At 41.8% G+C, this 26,902-nt stretch overlaps 2 protein-coding genes and 1 pseudogene across 2 annotated transcripts; all 3 read left to right on the forward strand.

Moving 5' to 3' along the window:
* Window positions 1–835: 835 nt before the first annotated feature.
* On the forward strand, window positions 836–4,906 carry LOC134441708 (toll-like receptor 4; annotated as a pseudogene).
* A 2,106-nt stretch (window positions 4,907–7,012) lies between these two features.
* On the forward strand, window positions 7,013–11,512 carry LOC134441709 (toll-like receptor 4). The gene is made up of 3 exons (XM_063192100.1): window positions 7,013–7,042; window positions 9,012–9,178; window positions 9,292–11,512. Exons 1-3 carry the CDS (start codon window positions 7,013–7,015, stop codon window positions 11,510–11,512), a joined length of 2,418 nt encoding a protein of 805 aa, XP_063048170.1.
* A 3,770-nt stretch (window positions 11,513–15,282) lies between these two features.
* On the forward strand, window positions 15,283–25,902 carry ftr14l (finTRIM family, member 14-like). The gene is made up of 6 exons (XM_063192314.1): window positions 15,283–15,771; window positions 16,812–16,907; window positions 17,847–18,080; window positions 19,109–19,268; window positions 20,196–20,255; window positions 25,368–25,902. Exons 1-6 carry the CDS (start codon window positions 15,346–15,348, stop codon window positions 25,886–25,888), a joined length of 1,497 nt encoding a protein of 498 aa, XP_063048384.1. The 5' UTR covers window positions 15,283–15,345; the 3' UTR covers window positions 25,889–25,902.
* The last annotated feature ends 1,000 nt before the right edge of the window (window positions 25,903–26,902 follow it).

The raw sequence follows: 26,902 nt of genomic DNA on the forward strand, positions 1-26,902 counted from the left end.
TTTTTGCATCTCTAGGCGCCGATGGTGAAGTTGCCATGTAAACTAAAGATACCTCAGATAAAATACTTTGTCCTTTCCATGTGCAATCGTCCTAGTGTAAAAGGCATGGAAAAATTGAAAACGAGACGCAACTTTTGTTTTGATTGTCACCATATAAACGTAAGTCAGACTTGTATTATGCATTAGAGAAATGTATAATGCAAGGTAATATGAGGTAACAAGTAATATGAGCAATTACAGCACTTAGTGATAGCAATAAAGGGACAAATGTGATGAGCTTGGGAGCTGATTTAGACCATTGGCCATTTCCACTGCTGAATCACTTTCTGAGAAGAGAAGAGAAGAGAAGAGAAGAGAAGAGAAGAGAAGAGAAGAGAAGAGAAGAGAAGAGGTGAGAATGTCACCTTTGCTGCCATGTCTATATCAGTGGTGTAGTCTACTTTTTTATGGTGGGTATACTGAAATCCCTGAAATTTAGAAGTGGGTATACTCCGTATACCCGCGTTCTACGTAGACTACAGCACTGGTCTATATGAATACAATTGTTTTAGTTCCAAAAGTCATGGACAATGTTCCTTTGTTTCCTCAGTAGCAAAGTTCCCCATTTAAATCTGGAATGTGTTCCTCTTTGACTGTCAAGAGAAGATCTCTGTCCAGCATTGAGCAACACAACCGTCATAATTATACAGACACTCTGAGTGAAGCTTTTGTGATACGTATCAAATTATGTCAAGATGTTTGCCTATCCAGTACACATTATAGCACTTCCAGCTATTTGGGCTATCTTTACCCCTTCAGCTGATGCCACGATGAAAGGAACTGGGCTTAGGGAGGCATGTGTGGAGGTACAGTGCATAATTTAATTCTGATAATATGATCAATTCAGTGCTAACATTGTATATTTCAACGTCTCTGTCTCATTTTCAGATTATCCCTGGTCTCCAGTACTCGTGTTACAGGAGAAATTTGACCAGCGTACCAGCCTCCATCCCCTCCACCACTGAACACTTGGATTTCAGCTTTAATTACTTAAAAACGTTACAAAAAGGTGTTCTACCAAGCCTGCCATCCTTAGTGCATCTTGATCTCACAAGGTAAACAATTTTTTTTTTTACAATACAGGTTATACAGGTTAGACAGATAGCCTAATTAAAAAAGAGTAGGGCCTATTTGTATTGCACACTGTATTTTGATCCTGTTTTGAATTTCAAAATAAACATGAACATGAATGAGGAAACATCTCTAACATGCTAAAACAAAGGGGATACGCACTCCGCGCTTCTAAATGAACATTCCGGTGCAACCAGAGCAGGACAAAATTATAAGTACAAAGGAAAAAAAATCTGGTGCCGCACGGATTTCTATGTCTGTTTGTTATTTATTTTTTCAGTGCAGTAAGACTAACGAGTCGAATGTCGAAACATTAGTCTTACTGCACTACTGCACTTACTAACAAAAAATAGTGTGACACTAGATTCTTTTTCCTTCATGTCTAACATGCTGTTGCTGTTTTGAATGTTCTTGTCATTATCAGGGTGATACCTGATCAATCTTCAACCTTTCTTTCATAAGTCTAGCTTCTTCATCTTGTAAAAAAATATTTAGTTACACTAATACTACTTCTAAAGGGTGAAGGGGAAGTGCAACTGTGTACTATATTATCAACCATATATAAAGTCTTAACACATTTTAATCATGTATAGTTATCCATAGTCTCAGTCTCTAGTCTAATAAAAATTTTGAACATTATTTTTAACGTCATTTATAAGTAATAGTTCAACATTTTCGACACAGGTAGCCCCTTAATGCACATCGTACCTCCTGTGGCACGCTGTAATAGACATTGAAAGTGAACTACTACAAGTATTACTATAGCCTGGGCAACTAGCCGACTGTTGACTCCGTCAATCAGTCTGACAAAAGCCATGAGGAATCTGTCTCCGTGGACGATGGGAGATGGTCTGATCTTACTCTATCATTTAAATTAATTGAAGTTCCAAACTCAAATTAAAACCCATATTGTGCTTTATTAGCATGCCTGTTACGTTATAGCGTCGCAAAAGCATACAAATAACAAAACCAAAGTGTGAATATAGTTACCTTAACCAATCAGTAACGGAGCTCGCGGGTGAGTTCTACGTCACCACTCTCAACTGTTTGCTGATTGGCGAGAGAGAACCGGCTCGAGGCTTTTGCCAGACGATGTGCGGAGCCAAAATCTTTGGGTGTAGTACAGAGGATGGCGTCGCGAGGCTAATAGTACTACACTACTATGACAGTTCACGGGACCTTTAGTAATACATTAGGACTTGGTCATTGCCATTCTGGTAACAGCTAAGTCATAATGCTGTGTCTTAAGGGGTTAATTCAGACCTGTTAAAATCTACCCTTGTCTGGAATTAGCTCCCATTGGTTTCTAGAAAAGGTAACCTGGAATATGAGCTTTGCAACAAGTGCATTAAGGCTTAGCATTTTTGTCATCTCAGATAGAAGTATTCAACACCTGTCCTTTACTTTGCAGCACACACCCCGTTCTTTGATATGGCTGCATCTGATAATGATGGACAATTATGCCCACTATTAGCATGTGTGCTGTATTTACCCTGCTCTCTGCTTTCTTTTACCCTCTGAACAGATGCAACATCCAACACATTTACAGTGATGCCTTCATCACCACCAGAAACTTGTCCGTTTTGATCCTGACTGGAAATCCAATAAGATGTCTTGGTAAACGCAGTTTCAATATTCTGACAAGAATGCAGAAACTTGTATTAGTAGATACTGGTCTGTCTTCTTTGGATAGTTTGAATTTACAGAATGCAACAAGCCTACGTGAATTACAAGTTGGGAGCAACAACATATTTTCCATTGCCCTGCCGATGTATGCCGTCAGCTTCAAAGACTTTGCTCTGCTGGACTTGCACTCAAACAACATTTCTGTTATTAGAGCAATTCACACATCTGTTCTGCAAGCGATTGGTAGCAATATTTCTTTAATACTGTACAGAAACCCAATATCCTTTATAGAGGCAGGGACTTTTCAGGGTCTTTATTTAAAGCAGCTGGATGTTATTGACACTTTCACCTCATCAGCAATTATGAAGAATGCAATTAGAAATCTCAGTGGTTTGAGTGTGAAGACACTGAGGATCGGAGGCTTTCGGACCTCTTCAAGTAGCATAGTATATACCGATTCTGTGGATAGCCTTTGTGTCATACATTTTCAGGAGATTTATTTTTATCAACGTTTAGTTACAGATCTGCTCCGACACACCCTTGGATGTATATCCAGCTGTTCAAAAATCATCTTGAATAGAGTTAATCTGGATTTATCAGAACCATCTCCTTTAAACAATTTAAAAGAGATTGTTATAATTCGTGGCAAAATACATCGCTTGCTAGGACCTCTTCTGTCTCATCAACACAGTTTAAAGAAACTGGTTATAAGTGATAATACGAGAGTTATGCCAGAATTTGAGGGAATTGAAGATTTACCTAGCCTGGAGTATGTTGATCTAAGCAACAATGATTTGATAATGACATGCTGTTACCGTGAATTTACTGGTACTCCTAAACTAAAATATCTAAACCTAAGTATGAATGCTAAAGTTAGATTTACAACGGATGGACTATCAAGTCTTCCATCTCTGGAAATATTTGATCTCAGTTATACAAAAGTTAAGTTAGAAAATATTGCTATCAATTTAAGCAAACTTGTCAAATTAAAATATCTTGATTTCTCCTTTTCACAAATTAAATTTAAAATAAACATCTTTACTGGTTTGAACAGTCTTCAAGAATTAAAAATAGCTGGCAATACCTTCCAAAAAGAGATTTTCAGCCAATTGTTTTCAAACCTTACAAAGTTGGAGGTCCTGGATATTTCCAGTTGTGCAATTGAAGACATTCCCTGGAATTCATTTGAAGGTCTGCATCATTTAAAACACCTGGCTGTAAGTGGGAACAGGCTGGGCACTTTAAACTTTCTTACCCATCCAAGTCTTTCCAACCTGGTGTCCATTTATGCAGATGGCAACAACATAGCCACCATATCACCCTCTATTTTCCACAACCTCTCCTCTAATCTTTGGCAATTTGATCTGTCCTTCAATCCAATAGAATGTTCATGCTCTAGTTTTGAGTTTATTTCCTGGATTATCAATCACCAATCAGTTCTAAAGAATCCTGATCAACTGTCATGCAAAGGTTCACTCGAGAGCTCTAAGGTACTTGACTTTGATCCTACACACTGTATTCACATTAAGAGAGTTATATTCTTACTTCCCATATTTGCAGTTGTGATGTCACTGCTACTGTCTGTATTGGTGTACAAGTTCCAGTTTCATCTGCGCTACTGTTTCATACTGCTAAGAGGCTACAGAACAGCTAGCACACAGGAATACTCTTATGATGCCTTTGTAATCTACTCCAGTAAAGATGACGCCTGGGTACAGGATGAGCTCAAGGAAAATCTTGAGAAAGGATTTCCCCCAGTCCAACTTTGCCTCCATGAGCGAGACTTTCAAGCTGGCAAGTCAATCACCTCCAATATTGTGGATGAGGGAATAGTGAGCAGTCGCAAAGTAATTGTTGTGGTGTCTCAACACTTCATAGACAGCTCCTGGTGTCGGTTTGAGTTTGAAATGGCGCAGTCCTGGTTTATGTTGGGGCGAAGTGCCCGCATCATCATCATGATGCTTGAGGATGTGGAAGATAAAAACACAAGAAAAGTTTTTGGACTTCATAAGTATCTCAAAAAGAACACTTATCTCAAATGGAAAGGGAATGCACTTAGCAACATGAGGTTCTGGACTCGTCTCAGGAAGGCTATCATTGCAGACAAATGATTTCTATTTCACGTGCTTCATGTGGCAGATTGGGTTTCACCTCTCAATCTAATTTCTGATTTTGTCAGGACTTTTATTCTGGCATAAAAGTACCCATAGCATGTTACAGGGTCCCTCTGAAAAGGCGGATAACTTGGCGAAGACTACAGCTCAACTGGACTCTAAAGATGCCAATCTGTTCTTGTCTAAATCTGAAGGTAAACGTCTTGTGTGGAGAGAATCTCTTATGAGTTGGCAACATCTTTGGGGGAGTGATGTAAAGGGCTTGCCTGATTTTCATAGACTTCAGATCACTACCGCGATTCTGGTCTGACCAGGACTGTAACGATTAGCATTTCCATACAGGAAGAACTTTGTTTAAACCAAACATTTCTTAGCCCAATAGAACGTCTCTGCTTATACCACGTCACTGCCTTGAACTTGCTTCTACCCAGGACGGTTGGAAATGCTCAGTTGATTGGTTCCAGACAAAGTAGGTGGAGTTCCCGCTGTAGCGGGATTGAGCTAGCTCTTGGCCCTACTGTGTGTAGCTGAGCCGAAGGCGTTGCGTCACCAGTAGGGCGGAGCCCTGTAAAGGGCAGGCATCTGTATTCAATTCTCGGTAGTGTTACTGAATCAGTTGCTGTTTTCAGTAGTACTGTTTTCAGTAATTGCTAGACTGTTAATAGGGCATACATGTCTGAATGGAATGTTATTTGTTTTGGGGAAACATCTGGATGGATTATGTGCTTGCCAGCAGGTGGAGACAGTTCAACATGTCTTGTCCTGTAGGAAGTATGACTGCCATAGAAGAGTCTTAGATTAGTTCTTTAAGGCAGAATGGCCTAAAGCAGGGATGGGCAACTGGAGTCCCGGGGGCCACATGCGGCCCGCCTCCTCAGTCAATGCGGCCAGTAGATAAAACAGTAGGCCTAATTTAAAAAAAAGAATTGCCTTATTTTTTTAAAAACCACTACTGTATCAATCTGTTGTATTTATACTGTTGGCCAATAGAGTATTGAGTATAGATTATTCTATTCCTTGGGCAGTCAGTAAGCAACCCACAGCACCTCCAAGTCTGCGAATTGCAGTCAGATCCGTGGTCTTGTGGCCCTCCGATGATGGCGAAATAAAAAATGTGGCCCTTCTCATCATAAACGTTGCCCATCCCTGACCTAAAGGATGTGTCTTTAAAGAGTGTGATGACTGTGGGGATAGATAAAGGCAGACGTCACTTGCTCAAATTCTTGAGAGATACAGGACTATATAATAGGATTTAGAACCTAGGTCATTAGCGACTACAGTACTTTAGGTGGCAGCAGTGCAACATTTTGGATGCCAGCTGCCGTTAAAAACCATAGAAGAAGAAGACAGGGCCCCTCTTCCTTTCTGTTGCGTTGTTGTGGTGTTGTGGCCAAGCACCTGTGTGGTGGCTGGCACTGGGGCCCCAGTTAGCTTCGAGCTGAGCTGCTAAGGGCGCTGCAACTAAAGCTCACTCCCTTGATGGTAGCTTGCTCTGTGGTTGAGCACTTGACTTCCCGTTGTCTGGTTCTGTGGTGAAGATGGCATACTGGATGACTGAATGTTGCTGACTACTGCTGAAGTGACAACGTTGAGTGTCGGCCATGTTGAGCAGCGAGCTCGTTACTCATGATCATACTAATCATTTGCAGTGGAGGAGTCGCTGTTCTGTTGCCATTGGGTTTGGGTTGCTCCATCCACTCTGCATGCTCCGTTTAGGCAACCCCTTCATGATTGTTTTTTGTTGATTGTATTATGTGTACTGGCCAGGTATGTGCATATAGAATGCAATGTCTATATGACACACAGATCATCTTTATGTGTGATGCAGTGTAAATTACCGGAGTCAAAGGCATGTTTTGTTTCCTTTGCAGTTTCTTTTCCTTTGAGTGTTATTTTATTTCTATTTCTGTTTGCTGTGTAGTTTGATTTGCATGTTGTTGAACTGCCTGTCATGTATTTATTGCAACTTCTATGAATTAATAATTGAACCAGCCGTGTCTGCCATTTTGCACATGTTCATTTTATGAAAGACCTTCATGTCTTGAGTGATGCCAATGATTCTGAAGAGTGAGAACTGTAAACTCCCGACCCGCCCGATTGGTGGGAGGAGTAAATATCCAGTGCTCTCCCCCATCCTCCTGCATGACTGAGGTACCCTGAGCATGGTACTGACCAGTCGCACTGCTGCCTTGGTGCGGCATTGAGGGCTGCCCCTTTGCACAGGTGAGGAATAAATGCAATTTCATTGTGTGCAGTGTGCAGTGCAGGAGTGCTGTGTCACAATGACAATGACAATCGAAGTTGGAGTTTCCAGGTTGGTCTTTCACTTTGAAGGGAACCTGGCTCTCGCGATGAATGTGGCTCTGCTTTGTTCACAAACACTAATCTGAAACCAGTGTTGCCAGATGTGTCTTATTAAAAAAAAAACGCAGAAATGCGCTAAATTGCGCTCAATTTCAACAAATTGTGTTGATTTCTATGGGCACAAAACGGCAGAAAAAAACACCAAATGGTCAATTTTTCCTGTTTTTACAGACGGCCATCCCAAGTCTGGCAACACTGAACACTAATCTGAAACTTGGTGCCATACGCATCTAGCTCTCTGAAGGCGTGGTCTTATGAAAAATCCTTGCAAGTCATTGGAGAAACTTGGTTAAGGCCGCTGCAGGAACAAACAAACAAACAAATGTAACACTTTACTTGATGACGGTGTCATAAGCATGTCATTACAGTGTCATAATAGTGTCATGGCACAGTTATGCACGTGTCTTAAACATTATGCCCATGTCATAAACATTTTATGACTGTTGGCCTTCAGTGACATTTGGTCTTTGCCATAACCAAATGTCACTGAAGGCCAACAGTCATAAAATGTTTATGACATGGACATAATGTTTATGACTCATCTATGACTGCATCATGACACTATTATGACACTGTAATGACATGCTTATGACACCGGCGTCAAGTAAAGTGTTACCCAAACAAAAAACACTTGACGAGCGCTTGAATATCCTTGAATGTGAAGAGATGGCTGTCACCCATCTCCACAAAGAAAACACTGACTCAGTTACCAAAAATCAAGATTTTCTTTTCAACACTTGAAAAAAAGCTTTTAGTTAAATATTATGCCTTTCAATATGGATTTCATTTAATTGTATTCTACTTCATTTTTAAATTCTAAGAGTGGTGTTAGGTTACAAACCACTGTTTTAGATGAACATATTAAGAACTTTGTGATGTTAATTGAGACATGGGTTTGATAGTTGATATCAGGGCTGTAGTACTCGAGTCCGGACTCGGTCCGAGTCCGGACTCAAGTCCGTTTTTTTTTTGACTTGGACTTGTCTTGGACTCGCTATCAATTGAACTCGGACTTGTCTTGGACTCGGACACTGGTCTTGCCAAATTAAGCTTTTGGACTCGACCAGGTCTGTCTTTATTTTGTTTAGAACATTGGCTACCATAAATTCAAGAGAAAAGCTTGAAATCCAACAACATACAAGTTTGTCTTCACATCCATGCCATATGGGTTACCTTCAAACATCCGCTTTATTGATATTCATCCTTTTCATTGTTTAACACTGACCGACATGTGACTCGGACTCGGACTTGGACTCGAATCCTTTTGGACTCGGTCTTGTCTCGGACTCGAACCTCTTTGGACTCGGACTTGTCTCGGACTTGACTATTTTGGTCTTGGACTTGTCTCGGACTCTACAAAGGTGGACTTGACTACAGCCCTGGTTGATATATATATTTTAATTTTCTACTTTTTGTATGACTAGTGATACGAAAATCATGTGACTTGAAAATTACTGTATGTAAACTCCAACTGAAGTGGCTTGTAAAATAAAATGCTCATGGTTCCTTTGTTTGGACATGTGACAGTGACAATATCAGTTTTGCTTCCTCATTTCCCAAACTCCTCTTTCCTAAAGAACCTGAATTGTGTCTTGTGTTAACAGTACGGTAGCACTAAAATGAATATCCTACCGGCACGCATCAATAAATCAATTTGGATAATTTTCAGTTTTCTATGGGTTGTCAAGGCAGATGAATGTTTAGAGGTAAGGAATTGTCATTTAGTTGCAATGATGCAGCTAAATTTGTCTACATAAATATATTTACAGACCTTGACAAAGTTTATATTGCTTTCAGGTTGTTCCCAATCGTCAGTATTCGTGTTCCCGTAGGAACATGAGCTATATACCTGTCACTATCCCTGGCACCACCGAATTTTTGGATTTTAGTTTTAATTACCTAACCACATTGCACAAAGATGTTTTTCCAGGATTGCCATTACTACAGCATCTCGACCTCACACGGTAGATGAATATTTTCATTGTATTTTCATTATAATTAATTCTGAAGTGTGATGATTCTCTGGTGATGCAAAAACATTACAGTTACTCTGTACATTTTTTTTTCTTTTGAACAGATGTCACATCCAACACATTGACAGTGACTCTTTCATCAATGTAAGGAATGTGTCCTTTTTGATTCTCACTGGAAATCCGGTTAAATATGTAGCCAAAAACAGCTTTAATGTTTTTGAACGAATGCACAAGTTAGTTCTAGTGGACATTGATCTGTTTTCCTTGAAAAGTCTAAACTTACAGAGACTAGCAAGTCTGCGGGAGTTACAACTTGGATCAAACCACTTATCTTCTATTGCTCTTCCAAACTATGCTATTGGTTTTACAAACTTGACAGTGCTGGACTTTCACACCAATAACATTTCTGTTATCAGAGATGACCATGTGTGTGTTCTGCGTAAGCTGAGTGGCAACGTGACTTTGGTATTGTCTAAAAACCCCATTTCCACCATTGAAAAAGAAGCATTTAAAGGACTTCACTTGGATGAACTAGATCTACGTGATGCCTTCAGCACCTCTGCAACCATCCAGGGTGTTACAGGGAACCTCAGTGGCTTACATGTCAATAGGTTGAGAATAGGAAGCTATGAGGACAGTCGAAGGACCTTGATATATAATGGATTTTTAGACAACCTTTGTTCCATACATATTCAGGAGATGTATTTGTATCAGTCTCAATGGTCGTCCCTGCCCAGTCACACCCTTAGCTGCTTGACTAATTGCTCAAAAATCTCACTGAGGCGAGTTGGACTAAATAAACAAACATATCTCTATCGAAATCTCGAGGAGATTACCATTAGTCGCGGGCAAATGGATAAATTACCAGGATTTAACTTGTCGTACCAACCCGTTTTAAAACGCTTGGTCATAAATGACAATCATGTCCCGTCAGAGTTTGAAACCTTAGAACATTTACCTAATCTTGAGTATATTGATCTAAGTGGAAACCGGATGATAATGGATTGCTGTGATGAAATATTAACAGACGTTCCAAAACTGCGGCATCTAAACCTAAGTATGAATGCAGGGTTTCATTTCAGAACATGGGCATTCATGAGTGTTGCATCCCTTCAAGTATTAGATATTCATGACACAAAGGTAACAATTGAAAATCAATACAGTTGTTTGAGAAATCTCATCCATTTGCTATATTTGGATCTTTCAAACTCACAAATTACATTTAAATCTGACATTATTTTCAGAGATTTAATTAGTCTCAAACAATTGAAAATACCTGGGAACATTTTCAGAAAAGACGTTTTTACCAACATATTTTCAAATCTTACAAATCTGGAGATGCTTGATATTTCAAGTTGCCACATTGAAGACATACCCTTGTCTTCATTCCGGTATCTGCACAATTTAAAACATCTAGCTGTAAGCGAAAACAGATTAATGTCAGTGGACTTTCTCTCATGCTCCAGCTTGTCAAATCTAGTATCTCTCCATGCTCAGAGCAATAATATAGCTTCCATGTCTCACAAAGTTCTTCAGAACCTCCCCATGGAGCTCCACATACTCGATCTGTCTTTCAATCCAATAGAATGTTCATGTTCTAGCTTGGAATTCATTTCCTGGATCATCAATCACCAATCAATTCTAAAGAATCCTCATCAATTGTCATGCAAAGCTTCCCTTGTGAACTCTAGGGTGATTGATTTTGATTCTACACTCTGTCATAAGAAATTCTCAGTGCCCATATTTGTAAGTGTTACCATGTTACTGATACTATCTGCATTGGTGTACATGTTCCAGGTGTATCTGCATAAGTTCCTGTTTATTCTGCCCTACTGTTGCAGACTGCTAAGAGGCTACAGAACAGCTAACACACAGGAATACTCTTATGATGCCTTTGTAATCTACTCCAGTAAAGATGACGTCTGGGTACAGGATGAGCTCAAGGAAAATCTTGAGAAAGGATTTCCCCCAGTCCGACTTTGCCTCCATGAGCGAGATTTTGAGGCAGGCAAGTCAATCACCTCCAATATTATGGAGGAGGGAATAATGAGTAGTCGCAAAGTAATTGTTGTGGTGTCTCAACACTTCATAGACAGCTCCTGGTGTCAGTTTGAGTTTGACATGGCACAGTCCTGGTTTGTGTTGGAGCGAAGTGCCCGCATCATCATCATAATTCTTGAGGATGTGGAAGACAGAAAGGTGCAAGGAGTTGTTAGACTTCACAAGTATCTCAATAAGAATACATACTTGAAATGGAAAGGGAATGCACTTAGCAATGTCAATTTCTGGACTCGTCTTAGGAAAGCCATCATAGCTAGCAAGTGAATATTTCTATTTGTTGGCCTTTTGGTATTGGAATTGCTCATTCTGTCGTTAGCACAGCAATGCAGCACGAAATCAGTGCTTCAAATGTTTTGAAGTAAAAGTGAAAGCCCAACTGGGAAACTCCAACTCCGATTGTCATTGTGACAAAGCACTAGCACACAGCACTCCACAGCACACAGTGCTCACTGCACACAATGAAATTGCATTTATGCCTCACCCATGCAAGGGGGCAGCTCCCAATGGAGCAATGCTGTGCGATGGTACTATGCTCAGGTTACCTCAGTCATGGAGGAGGATGGGGGAAAGCACTGGTTAAATACTACCACCACCAACCTGGCAGGTCAAGAGTGGAACTGCCAACCTTTGGGATATAAATCTGATGCTCTAACCGCTTACTCATGAATGCCCAAAATTTTACCATGTATTTTTATTATATTATTATCTGTAATTTCTGTAAACAGAACAGATTCCTTCTTCAGCTTACAGCTCCAGGCCTTTTTATTAGAATACCATGAAAAAGTTGATTTATTTCCATAATTCCATCAATAATGTTAAACTGTCATGGATTGTAGATTCATGGCCCAGTTTTTTAACTATTCCAATCATTATTTTTTTTTCTTTTTATATACGTTGGCCTTCCAGCTCAAAAAACCCATGAATTGGGGAATTCGCATTATTAGAATATTGTTATAAAATCACTTTTTTCTTCATCAAAATTTGGGTCACATTAAAGCAGTTGAAATTTGGTACTTTCTACATAACATGCAATGGTCAATACTTGGTTAGGACATTCTCTGTCTTCATAATGGCCATGATGCGTTTAACATTGAAGTCAATGGCAAAAACAGTGCATGGGAGTTATGGAAGCCCAGATATCCTTGATGCTTTGCTGTCAGCTGTTCTTGTTTGTTGACCTGGTGCCCCACACTTCCCTTTTCAATATACCCGAAGATTTCCGCGCCACGTTTTGGTGTTAACTCACCAGTTTAGTTCTAACTCAACAGAAATAAAACCCCATTCATTTTCAATGGGGTTCCATTTCTGGTTATTTAGAATTAAACTGGTGAGTTAACGCCAAAACGTGGCATGGAAATCTACTTGGTATATTGGAGAGTGAAGTGTGGGGTACCAGGTCAACAAACAAGAACAGCTGACAGCAAAGCATCAAGGATATCTGGGCTTCCATAACTCCCATGCACTGTTTTTGCCATTGACTTCAATGTTAAACGCATCATGGCCATTATGAAGACAGAGAATGTCCTGACCAAGTATTGACCATTGCATGTTATGTAGAAAGTACCAAATTTCAACTGATTTAATGTGACCCGAATTTTGATGAAGAAAAAAGTGATTTTATAACAATATTCTAATAATGCGAATTCCCCAATTCATGGGTTTTTTGAGCTGGAAGGCCAACGTATATAAAAAGAAAAAAATTAATGATTGGAATAGTTAAAAAACTGGGCCATGAATCTGCAATCCATGACAGTTTAACATTATTGATGGAATTATGGAAATAAATCAACTTTTTCATGGTATTCTAATAAAAAGGCCTGGAGCTGTATACATCCCAATACAAAATTGTCTCCAATAAATGTTATCAACAGTGCAGCAAGCAGTGACAATGTGTTTTCATCAGAAAGTTTGCTGAATTGGGGAGTATGAAAAAGTCAGTTGATTGATCAATAAATCAGGTTAGTGTACAATGAAAATTAACTTTATAGGAGCAGTGAAAATATATGCACATTTATTTTTTAAAAGTGATTTTGTCCCTACGTAAATACAGTCACGAGTGCAGTCATGCACTTCACAAAAGTGGAAGCATACCCATCAGCATTACCCACATAAACCACGTTTCTCACTTCTCCAGGACAAAAATCACTCAGATTCGATCCTTCCAACTTGCATGGCACCGGAGTCCTTGTGTAACATTTGATGGCTACATTTGATCATACAAGTCCCTGCTACATAGACATGTTGTCACAACAGTATTGTATTGTGTCTCATGATCAGTGTAATATAATATTTCATGTTGATACTAGAGATGCACCGGATCCTGATTTTTAGGATCCTGCCGGATACCGTATCCACTGCTTAAGATCCTGCCGGATCCGGAACCGGATACTGGATCCTACGAAAGGGTTGAAACACATAGCCTACTCGCACACGTGGGCCATTTTTATCACGTTGGCTCCAACTATTTTGACTGAAAAGCCTCGGCTACCGGATCCTGGATCCTGGAACCGGATCCGGATCCTGTGAAAAACCCTATTATCCTGCCGGATCCGGAACCGGATCTTGGATCCGGTGCATCTCTAGTTGATACACAATTATGCATAGTTACACAAAAAAAGATACCATATTCAGGGGACCTAGATAATGTGGGGTCTGTTTTAAAGGTGGCTGCCTTCAATATAGGCCTAAAGTGCAGGGGGAAATCCTGGTTTGTGTTCATAATACAGCCCTTGGAGGACTTTTACGGCCCTCGGATGAATTTGAAGTGCCCCTTCGAATGAAAAAGGTTCCCCACCCCTGGCCTACATGTATAGGTGCCTTCCACAACCCTTCCCAATGTCAGAGGTGTATTTTGCCAAAAATGAAATGGTCAACTGCCCACAATCCCCTGGCTTCTTAGTACATGGTGCAGGAGGAGTGAAATTTTAAAGGGTCAATTTTGAGTAAAATGGAAGGCTTCTGACAAATTAAGTTTTAAGACTATAGCGTAAGGCCTCCTATTCTTTGCATTTGTTAGAGTGACACTGTGACACAATTCAGTGAGGTCAATGAATCATCTTTGAAAGTTACTGGATGGTTTAATGTTGAACCAGCTGGCACGGTAGTCTGATGCATCAGCCGGTTTCATTTCACTTTCAAAATTTCCCATGCTGTTTATTTTCCACCACAACCATTTTGGAGTGCATTAGATTCAATTTTGTTGACAACACATGCAGGTCTGGATGTATTGTTAAGACAATTTGTTCCAAAATAAACATCTGATCACAATCAAAACAGGAGGTGATTGTCTTCAAGATTACTTTGATTATGAAACAAGGGAGGTGATCATGTTGAATTTTTAAGATGTGTTAAATCTAAGTCTGAGTGTGTGCTTTGTGTGTGTGTGAGAGAGAGAGAGAGAGAGAGAGAGAGAGAGAGAGAGAGAGAGAGAGAGAGAGAGAGAGAGAGAGAGAGAGAGAGAGAGAGAGAGAGAGAGAGAGAGAGAGAGAGAGAGCGAGAGAGGGTTAAGAGAGAGCATGGGTGTGTGTATGTTAACTGATAGGCTATATAGTAAGGCATTTTGTTATACTCAGATTTTTGCTATACACTTTGTTTACTGCAATGTGCAATAATGTTCTTTAGGTCTTTGTGTATGTGTTGTATCTATGTCTTGTATCTATACGTATATCTATCTGACACCTTAATTTCCCTCGGGATTAATAAAAGTAGCCTACTCTACTCTACTACTATCTATTGAGCAATATTGTGGTGATGCGTTTTGGGGTGCCCAAAGTAAAGTTGCATTTACTAGAAAAAAATGAGAATTTGACTATACGTTGGTGCTGCTCCATAAGCAACATCAATGCAGGAGGGAGCTTGTTTATGCCTTCTTACAACTCCATTTGCTTGCATGGTCAGAGCAGGGCAGGTAATAGTTCCACCACGCCCCCCACCTAACCTGGAATACCGGTTGTTCCTTAGACTCTGACATTCTTGCCATTCTTAAATAAAAAGGCTGTAACTGACACAAGGTTTCATTGAAACCAGATTCCTCACACTGTACAGACGTATCTACAGTACCAGGCGTATCTGAGCTGTTCCTCTGTCTAATCGTAAAAATGTCGCGAAGCAGCAGCAGAATGGACGGAGGAGAAAAGTACACCACCCTGGATAAAACGCGGCGGTCGACCCCGGGCCCTCGCGGTGGTAGACCAAGTTCTAGACTGAGTGACCGGTTTAACCCTGGAAACGTGCTGTGCGATTTTTGCATGGGAAAGAAGACCAAGGCCGTCAAGTCGTGCCTGACGTGCCTGGCCTCGTACTGCGAGACGCACCTGTACTCCCACTACGAGTACCCAGCCTTCATGAAGCACAAACTGGTGACGGCTACCGGCCAGCTGCGGGAGGAGATCTGTGCCGAGCATGACAAGCTGCTGGAGGTGTTCTGTCGCACGGACCAGTCCTGCGTTTGTGTGATGTGCCTGATGGAAGAGCACAAGAGACACGATATCGTCTCTGCTGCGGCCGAGAGGACTGAAAAACAAGTGAGTAGTGTACTACATGGAGTATTCTCTTATGCATCAATTTGTATGAATGCTCAAATTGTTAGATACTGTAGATGAAGTTTTATTACCCACCTTACCATCATTACCACACACACACACACGCTCCAACCGTAACTCGGGCCATTCGTGAATTCTTTACGAGAAAAACAGAAAAAAATCAACTTTAAGCCTTGTGGTGCCATTACGAATAGCCTCGTTTCTCGTGGTTAGGTGACGAAAGGGGAAACTGACAATTGGGCTAGTTTGGTTCTGGGGGGATGAATAAAGCGGACGGACGTCAACAATCAAGCGTGAGTAAAGGCTAACTGGAAACGACGATAATCAAACATTTCAAACAAGTGATTTAGGGTTAAGGTTAGGGTTAGGGTTAAGGTTAGGTTTAGGGTTAGGGTTAGGGTTAAGGTTAGGGACAATGTTGGAGGAAGGGAGACATGACATGAAGCTGACACAACGACAGCGCTCCCCTCCCGGAATGCACGCTGCTCGGGTGGTCTCTCTCACTTACTCTCTCTCGCCCTCTCTCTACGACAGCGCGCGTTGCCCAACTACGAAAAATGAGGCTATATCTTAGCGGCACCACGAAGCATACAGTTAATTTTTCCCGAGACTGGGCTCCACACACACACACACACACACACACACAGGGCCGCTGATAGCTTTGGTTGGGCCCGGGACAAAGACATCTGAAAGGGCCCCCTTCCCAATGCATACAATGGAATGAGGATCCAATTCTGGGCCCCCTCTCTCCCTGGGCCTGGGACAAGTGAACCCTTTGTCCCCCCTTGTCAGCTTCCCTGCACACACACACACACACACACACACACACACACACACACACACACACACACACACACACACACACACACACACACACACGCACACACGCACACACGCACACACACACACACACACACACAGGACTGAAAGATAGGTGAGTGTATATGACACATTATTTTTCTTACACAAGTGCCGCAATTGCTGTCTCTGACTATTCTGTTAACTGAGGTGTTTCCTTGTAGAAACAACTTGCGGCCAAGTTGATGATGTCACAGGAGAAAATTGAGGACAGAGTGAAGAAATGGAAGGAGCTGAGACAGGCTGTGGAGTCTCTCAAGGTGACCCATGAAATGACTGACAGTTCATTAAAAGGACCTAATTTCCAGCATATTTCACTCATTGCGTTTGTTCCCAAATTGGGTCCTTATTTATGTTCATTGACTGATATTGAACTGTGTGCCAGAAGTGTGTGTGTGTGTGTGTGTGTGTGTGTGTGTGTGTGTGTGTGTGTGTGTGTGTGTGTGTGTGTGTGTGTGTGTGTGTGTGTGTGTGTGTGTGTGTGTGTGTGTGTGTGTGAGAGAGAGAGAGAGGCGGGTTTCACTTCTGTGCTACAATATTGGATAACTGGCCATGTTGGTTTTTAAAATTGAGACAATATATTTGTTATGAACTACAGTATATGGTTGACTTCAATATAAATTGCACACAGTTAAAGGGGGAAAACATTTCTTTTTGCAATTGGGCCCTTAATTTCACATCATAACATGCTCATGAAAGTCTGGGGAAGGCGGATATAACGTCACGTAGCAAACTTCCACCTTCACCAGACTTGTAAAAACTGTATTATTCGTGAAACTGAGAAGTTTCAAAACAAGTGGTGCCTGTCTTCCTGTCTGCCTGTCTATCTGCCTACCTGTGCTTGCCTGCCTGTATCTGAACTCTGTCTTTTGGGCTGCCTGACATCCTGTCTATGTTAATGTCTGTCTGCCTACCTGCCTGTCTGTCTGCCTGCCTGAATACCTGCCCGTGTGCCTGCCTGTCTGTCTGTCTGCCTGCTTGTGTGCCTGCCTGTCTGTCTGTCTGACTGTCTGCCTGTCTATCTGCCCGTCTACCTGCCAGTCTGTCTACCCACCTGTCTGTCTGCCTGCTTGTCTATCTGCCTGTCTGTCTGCCTTCCCATCTGACTATCTGTCTGTCTGCCTACCCGTCTGTCTCCCTATCTACCTGCCTGTCTGTCTGTCTGACTGTCTGTCTGTCTGCCCGTCTGCCTGCAACAGAACTCTGCGCAGCAGGTGTTGGAGGAGAACGAGCGTGTGTTTGCGGAGCTGATCCAGAGCCTACAGCGGCGGCACGCGGAGGTGAAGCAGCTGATCGCGGGCCAGGAGCGGGCCACGGTGGGCCGCGCCGAGTCCCATCTGGACCGCATGGAGGAGGAGATCATGCTGCTGCGCAAGCGCCACAACGACCTGGAGATGCTCTCGCACACCGACGACCACATTCACTTCCTGCTGGTGCGCATCACGTCGTAGTTACATTATTACATTGTTACATTACACTTAGCTGACGCTTCATTTATCCAAAGCAACTTACAGTTATTTAGTTACAGGGTATTGGTTACAGGCCCTGGAGCAATGTAGAGTCAGGTGCCTGGCTCAAGGACATGTCAGTCATGGACGAAGGTGTTGGTTAGGGTGGGATTTCTCTGAATCCTCTGATCTAAAGACCAGCGCTCCAAGCATTGAGCCATGGCTGCCGCTGTAGTTATTTTACATTTTACATTACATTTTACCCAAGTGTAATAAAGATCACACACGCTGTCCATTCCACCAGCGAGTGACTTTGATACAACATTTTGGTCATCTGACCTTCTTTACCTGAAGACAGTTGAATGAACGAGCGTATCAACGACCTGGAGATGCTCTCACACACCCACATTCACTTCCTGCTGGTGCACGTCACGTCGTAGTTAATTTGTTTTATATTGCATTTCTTGTCGTTTTCCATGCGTCAGAGATGAGTATGGGTGGAAATATCTCTGTACTCCTTTTTATCCACGGTTACAAGGATAGCACCAGTTAATTACTATTTTGATAGCAGTTGCTAATACTAAATCATTGGGAAGGGCTGTGGGCAGCCTAACCTCAAGCAGTGTTAAAGTGTGGTGTTAAAGTGGGGTGTTAAAGTGTTAAAATATCTCACTTTTGGCAAATCTGTAACCAACAGTAGTACCATGCCTTTTAACATTATCAATCCTCTTCCCAAATTACATTCATATTGAGTCAGCAGATGTGGTGTTCAAAAAGGTTTCAAGAAAGCCACACGGATTGTTGAAAATAAATAGTAAAAACATTTAATTTTATTTCACTCTCCGTGCGTGCCTACTTGAAATGCGCGTCTGAACACCTTCACACTCTGCCTCACGTGGCCGTGAAAGTTTGTTTGGAAAATGGCCTTTACACATATAGACTGACGCACAGTACCTGGGCATCATTGACGTTCTTTGTTTACCTGTGTGTGTGTGTGTCTCTCTCTCTCTCAGAGTTGGCAGTCCCTCTCTGCTCCATCTGGATATGAGGACCTGACCAAAGTGTCCCTGGCCCCCTCTTTCACCTTTGAGCCCACCAAGAGAACCATCGCTGAACTCAAAGCCCACCTTGAGGAGGTCACCCAGGTTGAGGTGTCCAAGATCAGCTCAACAGGTGAGTCAGATTCGAAGCATCTGGAAACACATAGCAAGAAATTAAAAAGAATCAGTAGCCCCATTTTTCTTGAAATAAAAATAAATATAAAATAAAATAAAAATATCCACATATTAAAAATATCCAGCTACGTGGAAACAGCACCTAAAAGTGAAACAGAATGATTTTCTACCAATGTGTCTTAAAGAGTAGGTAAAGCGCTAGTATCCCTCAAAATCATCTGGTGCTCTTGAATGGTGCAATGTTCAACAAAAAGGGAGGGGAAAATCCTTGATCCAGGCACTTCAGATGATTTAAAAAGTCCAAACCAATCTTTATTCAGTGGGCTAATACATTAAAAATCACCAACGCGTCCAGTTGGTTTTCCATCAACAGAACGTTTCTACTGAATTAGAACGGCCCGGTTTTTGTCATGTATCTTCAATGCGCTCGTTAGTTTTCCATCAACATTTCAGCGGAATAGAATGCACAGGTGATTTTAGTGAATGGCTGGAACACATAGTGGGTGCAGCGGGATTGTAACTTCTGAAGCTGAATTACTGTACGCTGCCCAGCACTGTAAACAATCAGTGGTGTAGTCTACGTAGAACGCGGGTATACGGAGTATACCCACTTCTAAATTTCAGGGATTTCAGTATACCCACTTAAAATTGATTGATCCATTGTTTTGAATAGCACAAATACAGTATACCCACTTCAAAAAAATCTCAAATATACAGTATACCCACCATAAAAAAGTAGACTACACCACTGTAAACAATGTATACAAGAGACACAACAAACATTTGGAAATTATTATTGCTTTGTAAGAAAAGGCCTACATTTAACAAATGCCTCTGCTACTCTGTGATGATACCATTTTGGGGCAGCCTATTTTGTGTATGGATATTTCCTAATTGGCTTTTTTAATCGTTTATTTTCCTCCAGTTGATGATGTACGCATTCTCCAAACCTTGGAACCACAGAAACGAGAGGAGTTCTTGCAATGTGAGTATGGACATCTGTTTTTTCATTCCTGAAGACCATATCTATTATAAATCACATTGCTCTGGTATCATATTCAGAGTTGGAATATGCCGATGTATCAATTCGTTTGAATGTTCAAAGTGGTAGAGAGATTACATAAGCACATGCACACACGTACGCACACACGTACGCACGCGCACACACACACACACACACACACACACACACACACACACACACACACACACACACACACACACACACACACACAAAGTCAGACACACACACACAAACAAAGTCAGACACACACAAAGTCAGACACACACACACACACAAAGTCAGACACACACAAAGTCAGACACACACACAAAGTGGCACTGGCAGATTTGACAGCTGGGTTTGCAGTTTAGTATTTGACGTGCCACCCCAAACTTTCCCCGCCCTTATTATGAAGTGAAAGGCCATTGGGAAACGCCAACTCCCATTGCCATTGTGACACAGCACTCCACGGCACACAAGTGAACACTGCACACTGCACACAACGGAATTGCATTTATGCCTCATCCGTGCAAGGGGGCAGCCCTCAATGGTGCTCCAAGGGAGCAGTGCGGCGGGATGGTACCATGCTCAGGGTACCTCAGTCATGGAGTAGGATGGGGGAGAGCACTGATTAATTACTCCCCACACCCACCTGGCGGGGCAGGAGTCGAACTGGCAACCTTTGGGCTACAAGTCTGATGCCCTAACAACTTACCCATGACATGCCCTTATTAACAGGTGTAAGGGCAATATGGCCAGTCACCATGTGACACAGGTCTATTGTTTTCCTCTCCATGTGTAACTGAATGAATGGCGACACATCTGCGTGTGTGTGGCCCATGTCAGGTTTCTGCAGAACCAGTTTTAGCTCAGTAGTAAATTCCTCTATGTTACGTCAGTGAGGAACGCAGGGAGTTGCAGGGAGGAACATTATGGCATGACTTTTGCTAGGTGCATTGTTATGCCCTCGCTCGCTCACTGTGTTCTTTATGAAATATTTGTCGCTTGATTTATGTTTTCTATTATATCATCGTCAACGGTTGTCTCTGCCTGTTACATCCACCCACTGACTCTGCACAAGGCCAGGCTTGTGTCATTGCTCAGATCAGTTCTGGATTGTGGCCATAGTGTAGATTATACAGTGGATCACAATGGCAATTTCCTCTTTGAAAAAACAGTCTGCTCACTTTAAAGTCATTGTGGCGGACTTTGCTGAGTTACTCTCAGATCTTGTCACTTTTTTCAACTACGATGTAAAATTCCCTTTGCCTATAAACTTACACATTTTGTAATGATGTGTTAGACAAAAGCAATCTCTCATAGTCAGTATTGGGCAAGTTACTCAAAAACTGTAATGCGTTACTGATTACATGTTACTGTCTTTTCAAAATAATCCCTTACACTACAATATTACTATATTTAAAATGTAAGGCATTACACTACTTTTGACTTACTTAAGTTACTTTCACCAAAATAACTGTAGGCCTAAATATGGATCTGGCAATTTATTACAAATAATTTATTGTAAATCAAGCTCACGAGTCATGACCTTTTTCACCTCCCATCCAGGAGGTGTGTTTGGCAACATGCAGATTAAAAACTACCAGGTGCAGGAATAGCTTCTTTCTGACCCACCACACCGAATACCACTAAAATCCAGGTCATTGTAATGCATTGCAACTTAAGTTATTTAGCATTGTAACTAAGTGAATATTACAGATGTTTGCCCTGTAATGCTTTGCATTACTGCATTACAGCAACAAGTAATGCATTACAGACATTAATTACTTTTGTATTGCATTACTGCCCAACACTGGTCATAGTGACTGGAAAATATTGCCTGTTTGTGCAGTCAACAATGCATGTTAGCAGCACGTGGGAGGATCTTCTCAAAGTTTTGTACTGACATAGGGTGCGAGGCTCTGTCTGTCTTGTTCAGCGTAACTGCTGTAACTCAATAATAACAAGACAGCCTGTAATCATCTGTCTACCCTTTCCAATGTGGCCATGTAAACATGAAGAAAAATCCGCACTCACAAACTGCGTCTCATTATTTATTTATATACCATGTCCAAAAAGCAAACGCGTTTCGGCTAACAAGCCTTCATCAGTGCGTGGTACTCAGAACAAAGAAAGGGGTGCATCTTATCAAAGGGGAGGTGAGAGGTCACAAGCTGCAGGTGGATCACATGATAGTGGGTGGCACCCAAGGGTGCAAAAACACAGTATAGCCTATAGGCCGGAACAAAAATACACCGTCTATATCTTTAAAACAAAAGGAACAATAAAGATTTTTTTTTTCTTTTTCTTTTTTTCCATTCTTTATTGTTCCTTTTGTTTTAAAGATATAGACGGTGTATTTTTGTTCCGGCCTATAGGCTATACTGTGTTTTTGCACCCTTGGGTGCCACCCACTATCATGTGATCCACCTGCAGCTTGTGACCTCTCACCTCCCCTTTGATAAGATGCACCCCTTTCTTTGTTCTGAGTACCACGCACTGATGAAGGCTTGTTAGCCGAAACGCGTTTGCTTTTTGGACATGGTGGTAATATAAATAATAGTGGTGGGCCGTTATCGGCGTTAACGTGCTGCGATAAAGTGAGACTCTTATCGCGCGACAAAGAAAATATCGCACGTTAATCTATGTTCAAAATATAGGTTTGGAGTTTGGGTATGCACGTCACCATAGCGTTTAATTGACAGACGCATTCAGACTGCGCTCCAGTCGTTTCTCCTCTCCACCTGTTGCTTCAGCAGACCTACTAAATATGAAGTGTTTGCATGCTGAAAACATTAATCCCTCTGCCGTGGTAGGTGTTGTTTGAGTGCTTTTTCATAAGTGGTAGACTAAAGAGACGTTATTGTTTGAGGTGAAGCATAGAGACATTATTGTGTGTGAGTAGGCTGTCCTGCCCGACATAGCCTACATTTCCTCACGCATTGCATGGAACACATTGCCTAAACAACTTCCAGAAATCTTGCCTGTGCCATAATTGCAAAACATTCCGTGTGTGATATGCATTTTGAAGATTGTCAAACTGGAACTGTCAATATCTACTCTCACTGAATGTTTGTGTTGCAATCGCGCACATTTGCGACTCAGTGAGATATGCTCATGTCAAACGTTAATAATCCTCGCGGTTGTCGCGCTTGATGTATTTTTTTGCAAACTGAATTCATTTCAAGTTGTAACTGCTCTGGCGTTCTAACTCTGAAAACTGTCAGGTTTAGGCCGTGTGCCAGTGCTGCAGGTTCTAGATAGCCAGTAGCCTGGCTTTGAGGGCTGCTGTGCCTAGAACCAGAGGCTTGAGACTAGAGGGCTTACTCACGTCATAACAGCGTAGTAGGAAATGATGGCGAGGGGAGTACGGAAATGTTATTCACTGTGGAACAGGTCATAGGACAGCGTGAATGTCTGTCAGCTGTCCTTAATTACCCCCAGCAATTACTGCTGACCAACAGCTGCCGTTACTTGGCCACAAATTATCCATCATGGTGTCGCCCCCACTGACCATGTGCAAGGGAGTACGAAAATGGCATCCATCGCACCCACTGACCAATGACCATGCGCAAGGGAGTTAATTTTCCATCCACTCGTGTCCTCAGGCAACGCCCCCGTACTACACCGTGGCCAATGCATTCCCCGCCAAGAGATTGTTCTTTCTCTTGAATTTCTTTGCTAGAACTACTGCGCGCAGAGCTCCTCCCTCTCTTAAAGGAGCCGCTGCTCATTTTACTAGTCAGTGGCAGATTCTCTCTCTCTCTCTCTCTCTCTCTCTCTCTCTCTCTCTCTCTCTCTCTCTCTCTCTCTCTCTATTAGAAATGCTGAATTGTTGAGGTATTTTTGTTTAAATAGCCTAAATGGTTGATAGATTTATCTGTATTTGCCTCTACAACTTATAGCGCTGTTCATTTTGAAATTTCAGTATTTTATAACTGTAAATACTTCCTAACATATTGGACACACTTTACACATATTGCAGTGATTTTTTTCATCACCAAGTATCAACATAACCATTTTTTGAAGATGAGATGCATTTTGGAAAAAAAAGATGAGCTCTGGTCTAATGCGCCATCTGTCTTAAGAAACCCCAAGGGTTTTTTTTCGGCATTATTTCACTAGCGTGCCTATTCTGAATGAGCCATTTTGATATAGATTAATCTAGATTAATTTCATAATTACAGTGAGATTAATCTAGATTAAAAAAATTAATCTATGCCCACCCCTAATAAATAAATAATGAGACGCAGTTTGTGAGTGCGGATTTTTCTTCCTTAAGTTGACGCTTTTTATCTCGCACCCAAAGACTTTCGTTTTTCCAAGAAGTTGAGCGCGTCCTCTGCCAATACATGTAAACATGAAAACTCCACATCTGGACAGATGGCTTCATCACAATTACCTCCTGAGAGGCAGAGTGAATGGATCTGCACCACATCCAGCTGTGTAGTCTACTTTTTTGAAGTGGGTATACTGTATATTCGAGCATTTTTTGAAGTGGGTATACTGTATATACTTATGCTATTCTAAACAATGGATGAATCAAATTTAAGTGGGTATACTGAAGTCCCTAAAATTTAGAAGTGAGTATACTCTGTATGTATAGCTGCGTTCTACGTAGACTACACCACTGACCACATCACAACATCAAACTTTACTCTGTCCTCCTCAAAGACGCCCTGACAACTGTAGGCTTTAATGATATGTGAAACTGCTCTGTCTTTGACTGCTACCACACTGCTCAGCCCTTCCCTGGGTCTTGCACAGTACTGGTGGATCACTGCCGTTAGAAAATACCTGGCAATGTTGCCATCTAGTGGATTCTTCAAGTAATATTCACCTCTATTATTTATTTATTTATTTATTTATCTATCTATTTTACCCGTTTTATGCTTCAAATCCAATTTCATGTGCTATAATTTTTTCTGTTGTATTTATTTATTTATTGTTAATAATGATCAACATTGAACTGCCTGTTTATGAAATGCACTACACAAATAAATTTGTCCCATCTTGCATCTACAATTTGTATCATGTACAAATTTATTCCTGTGTAAAAAAAAAAAACCCTCTCTCCTTCTCAATCACCTATAGACTCCTGTAACCCGACCCTGGACCCCAGCACCGCGCACAAGAACCTCCGGCTGTCGCGCGGCAACACGGCGGTCACCATGACCACGGAGGTGCAGGCGTACGCCGATCACCCGGACCGCTTCGACCACTGGCAGCAGGTGCTCTGCACCCAGGGGCTGATGGGAAAACGATGCTACTGGGAGGTGGACTGGAGCGGTACCGAGGTGGACGTCGCCGTGGCCTACCGCGGCATAGAGCGCAAGGGCAACGGCAACGAGAGCAGCTTCGGCTGGAACGACCACTCCTGGACCCTGTACTGCTCCGACGCCAAGTTCACCTTCACGCACAACGGCAAGACCACTAACATACCGGTGCCCGGGTCCATGAGGATCGGGGTGTACCTGGACCAGCGGGCGGGCACGCTGGCGTTCTACAGCGTGGCCGACCACATGGTTCTCTTGCACCAGGTGCAGACCACCTTCACTGAGCCCCTTTATCCGGGATTTGGAGTGTGGGGCTATGGCACCGCTGTGAAACTTTGAGTGCATGGCAAAAAAAATAAAAAAATTGTTTGAGTGGCCAGTGATGGTTGATTTTATAAAAAAGACTGCTGCTGGTGTAATTATGTGGAGGATCTGTGGCCATTTATGAGTTGGAATCTACTTATGAGTTGTAATTGACTTATATATACTTAACATTAATGGCTTTGAATTGTATTATAATTACCTTTTTAAATAACTAAACCATTTTGAATGCTTCACATAATTGTATCAATGCAATAAACAAGAAACTCTAGGTATGTTACTGGTCCTTTCACTTTTTCGTTCATTCATTATTCTATTTTGGAAGTCGCACAAGGAATCAAAAAGGACTCATTTGTGATGTTTTATGCTTGAAAATCACTTGTAAAATTGAATCCTGCGCCATGTTTTGTATGTATCTGTTACGTACTGAAAATGAAACACTGAATCGTGGAAAAAAGAAAAAGCAATGAAGAAAAATGCCCTTCGAATTGCGACTTTTGTTTATTTAGGACCCAGAATTTGGGTGACCTGGAAGTAATCCTGCCTGGAAGTAGGCTATAGGCTGTGGTTCAGCTTTGCTTGCAATGTTTATTTGGGCACATTCCAACTTCGCCAGCAATTGCTACACTATTCCGAAACGTTGCTACACTGCAAGGACGTGGCTGCTCTGTGATGGGTGTGCGAAGAATATTTTGAGTTCTAGTGACAACCTTTTGAGATGGAGGCTATGGGGCACCTAAGTCACGCCCTCTACTTCCTGGTTCATGGGGCAGAGGGAGTCAAAAAATGATTACTGGGCTTGAAATGAGTGGTTTTTGGATTTGTGGTGCATAGGTGGAGGTCCACGGTTTGGATTAGTGTAAAAAAAACACTGATTTTCAAGCCCAGTAATTATTTTTTGACTGCCTCTGCCCCATCAACCAGGAAGTAGAGGGCGTGACTTAGGTGCCCCATAGATATCCGAAGCACAAGGGCGCATGCACGCAGCACCACAATATTGAGCAGGGAGCCCTATGTGAGGAGTAGAAGATC

The sequence above is a fragment of the Engraulis encrasicolus genome, chromosome 24 (assembly GCF_034702125.1).
Source record: "Engraulis encrasicolus isolate BLACKSEA-1 chromosome 24, IST_EnEncr_1.0, whole genome shotgun sequence".
NCBI classification, from domain to species: domain Eukaryota; kingdom Metazoa; phylum Chordata; class Actinopteri; order Clupeiformes; family Engraulidae; genus Engraulis; species Engraulis encrasicolus.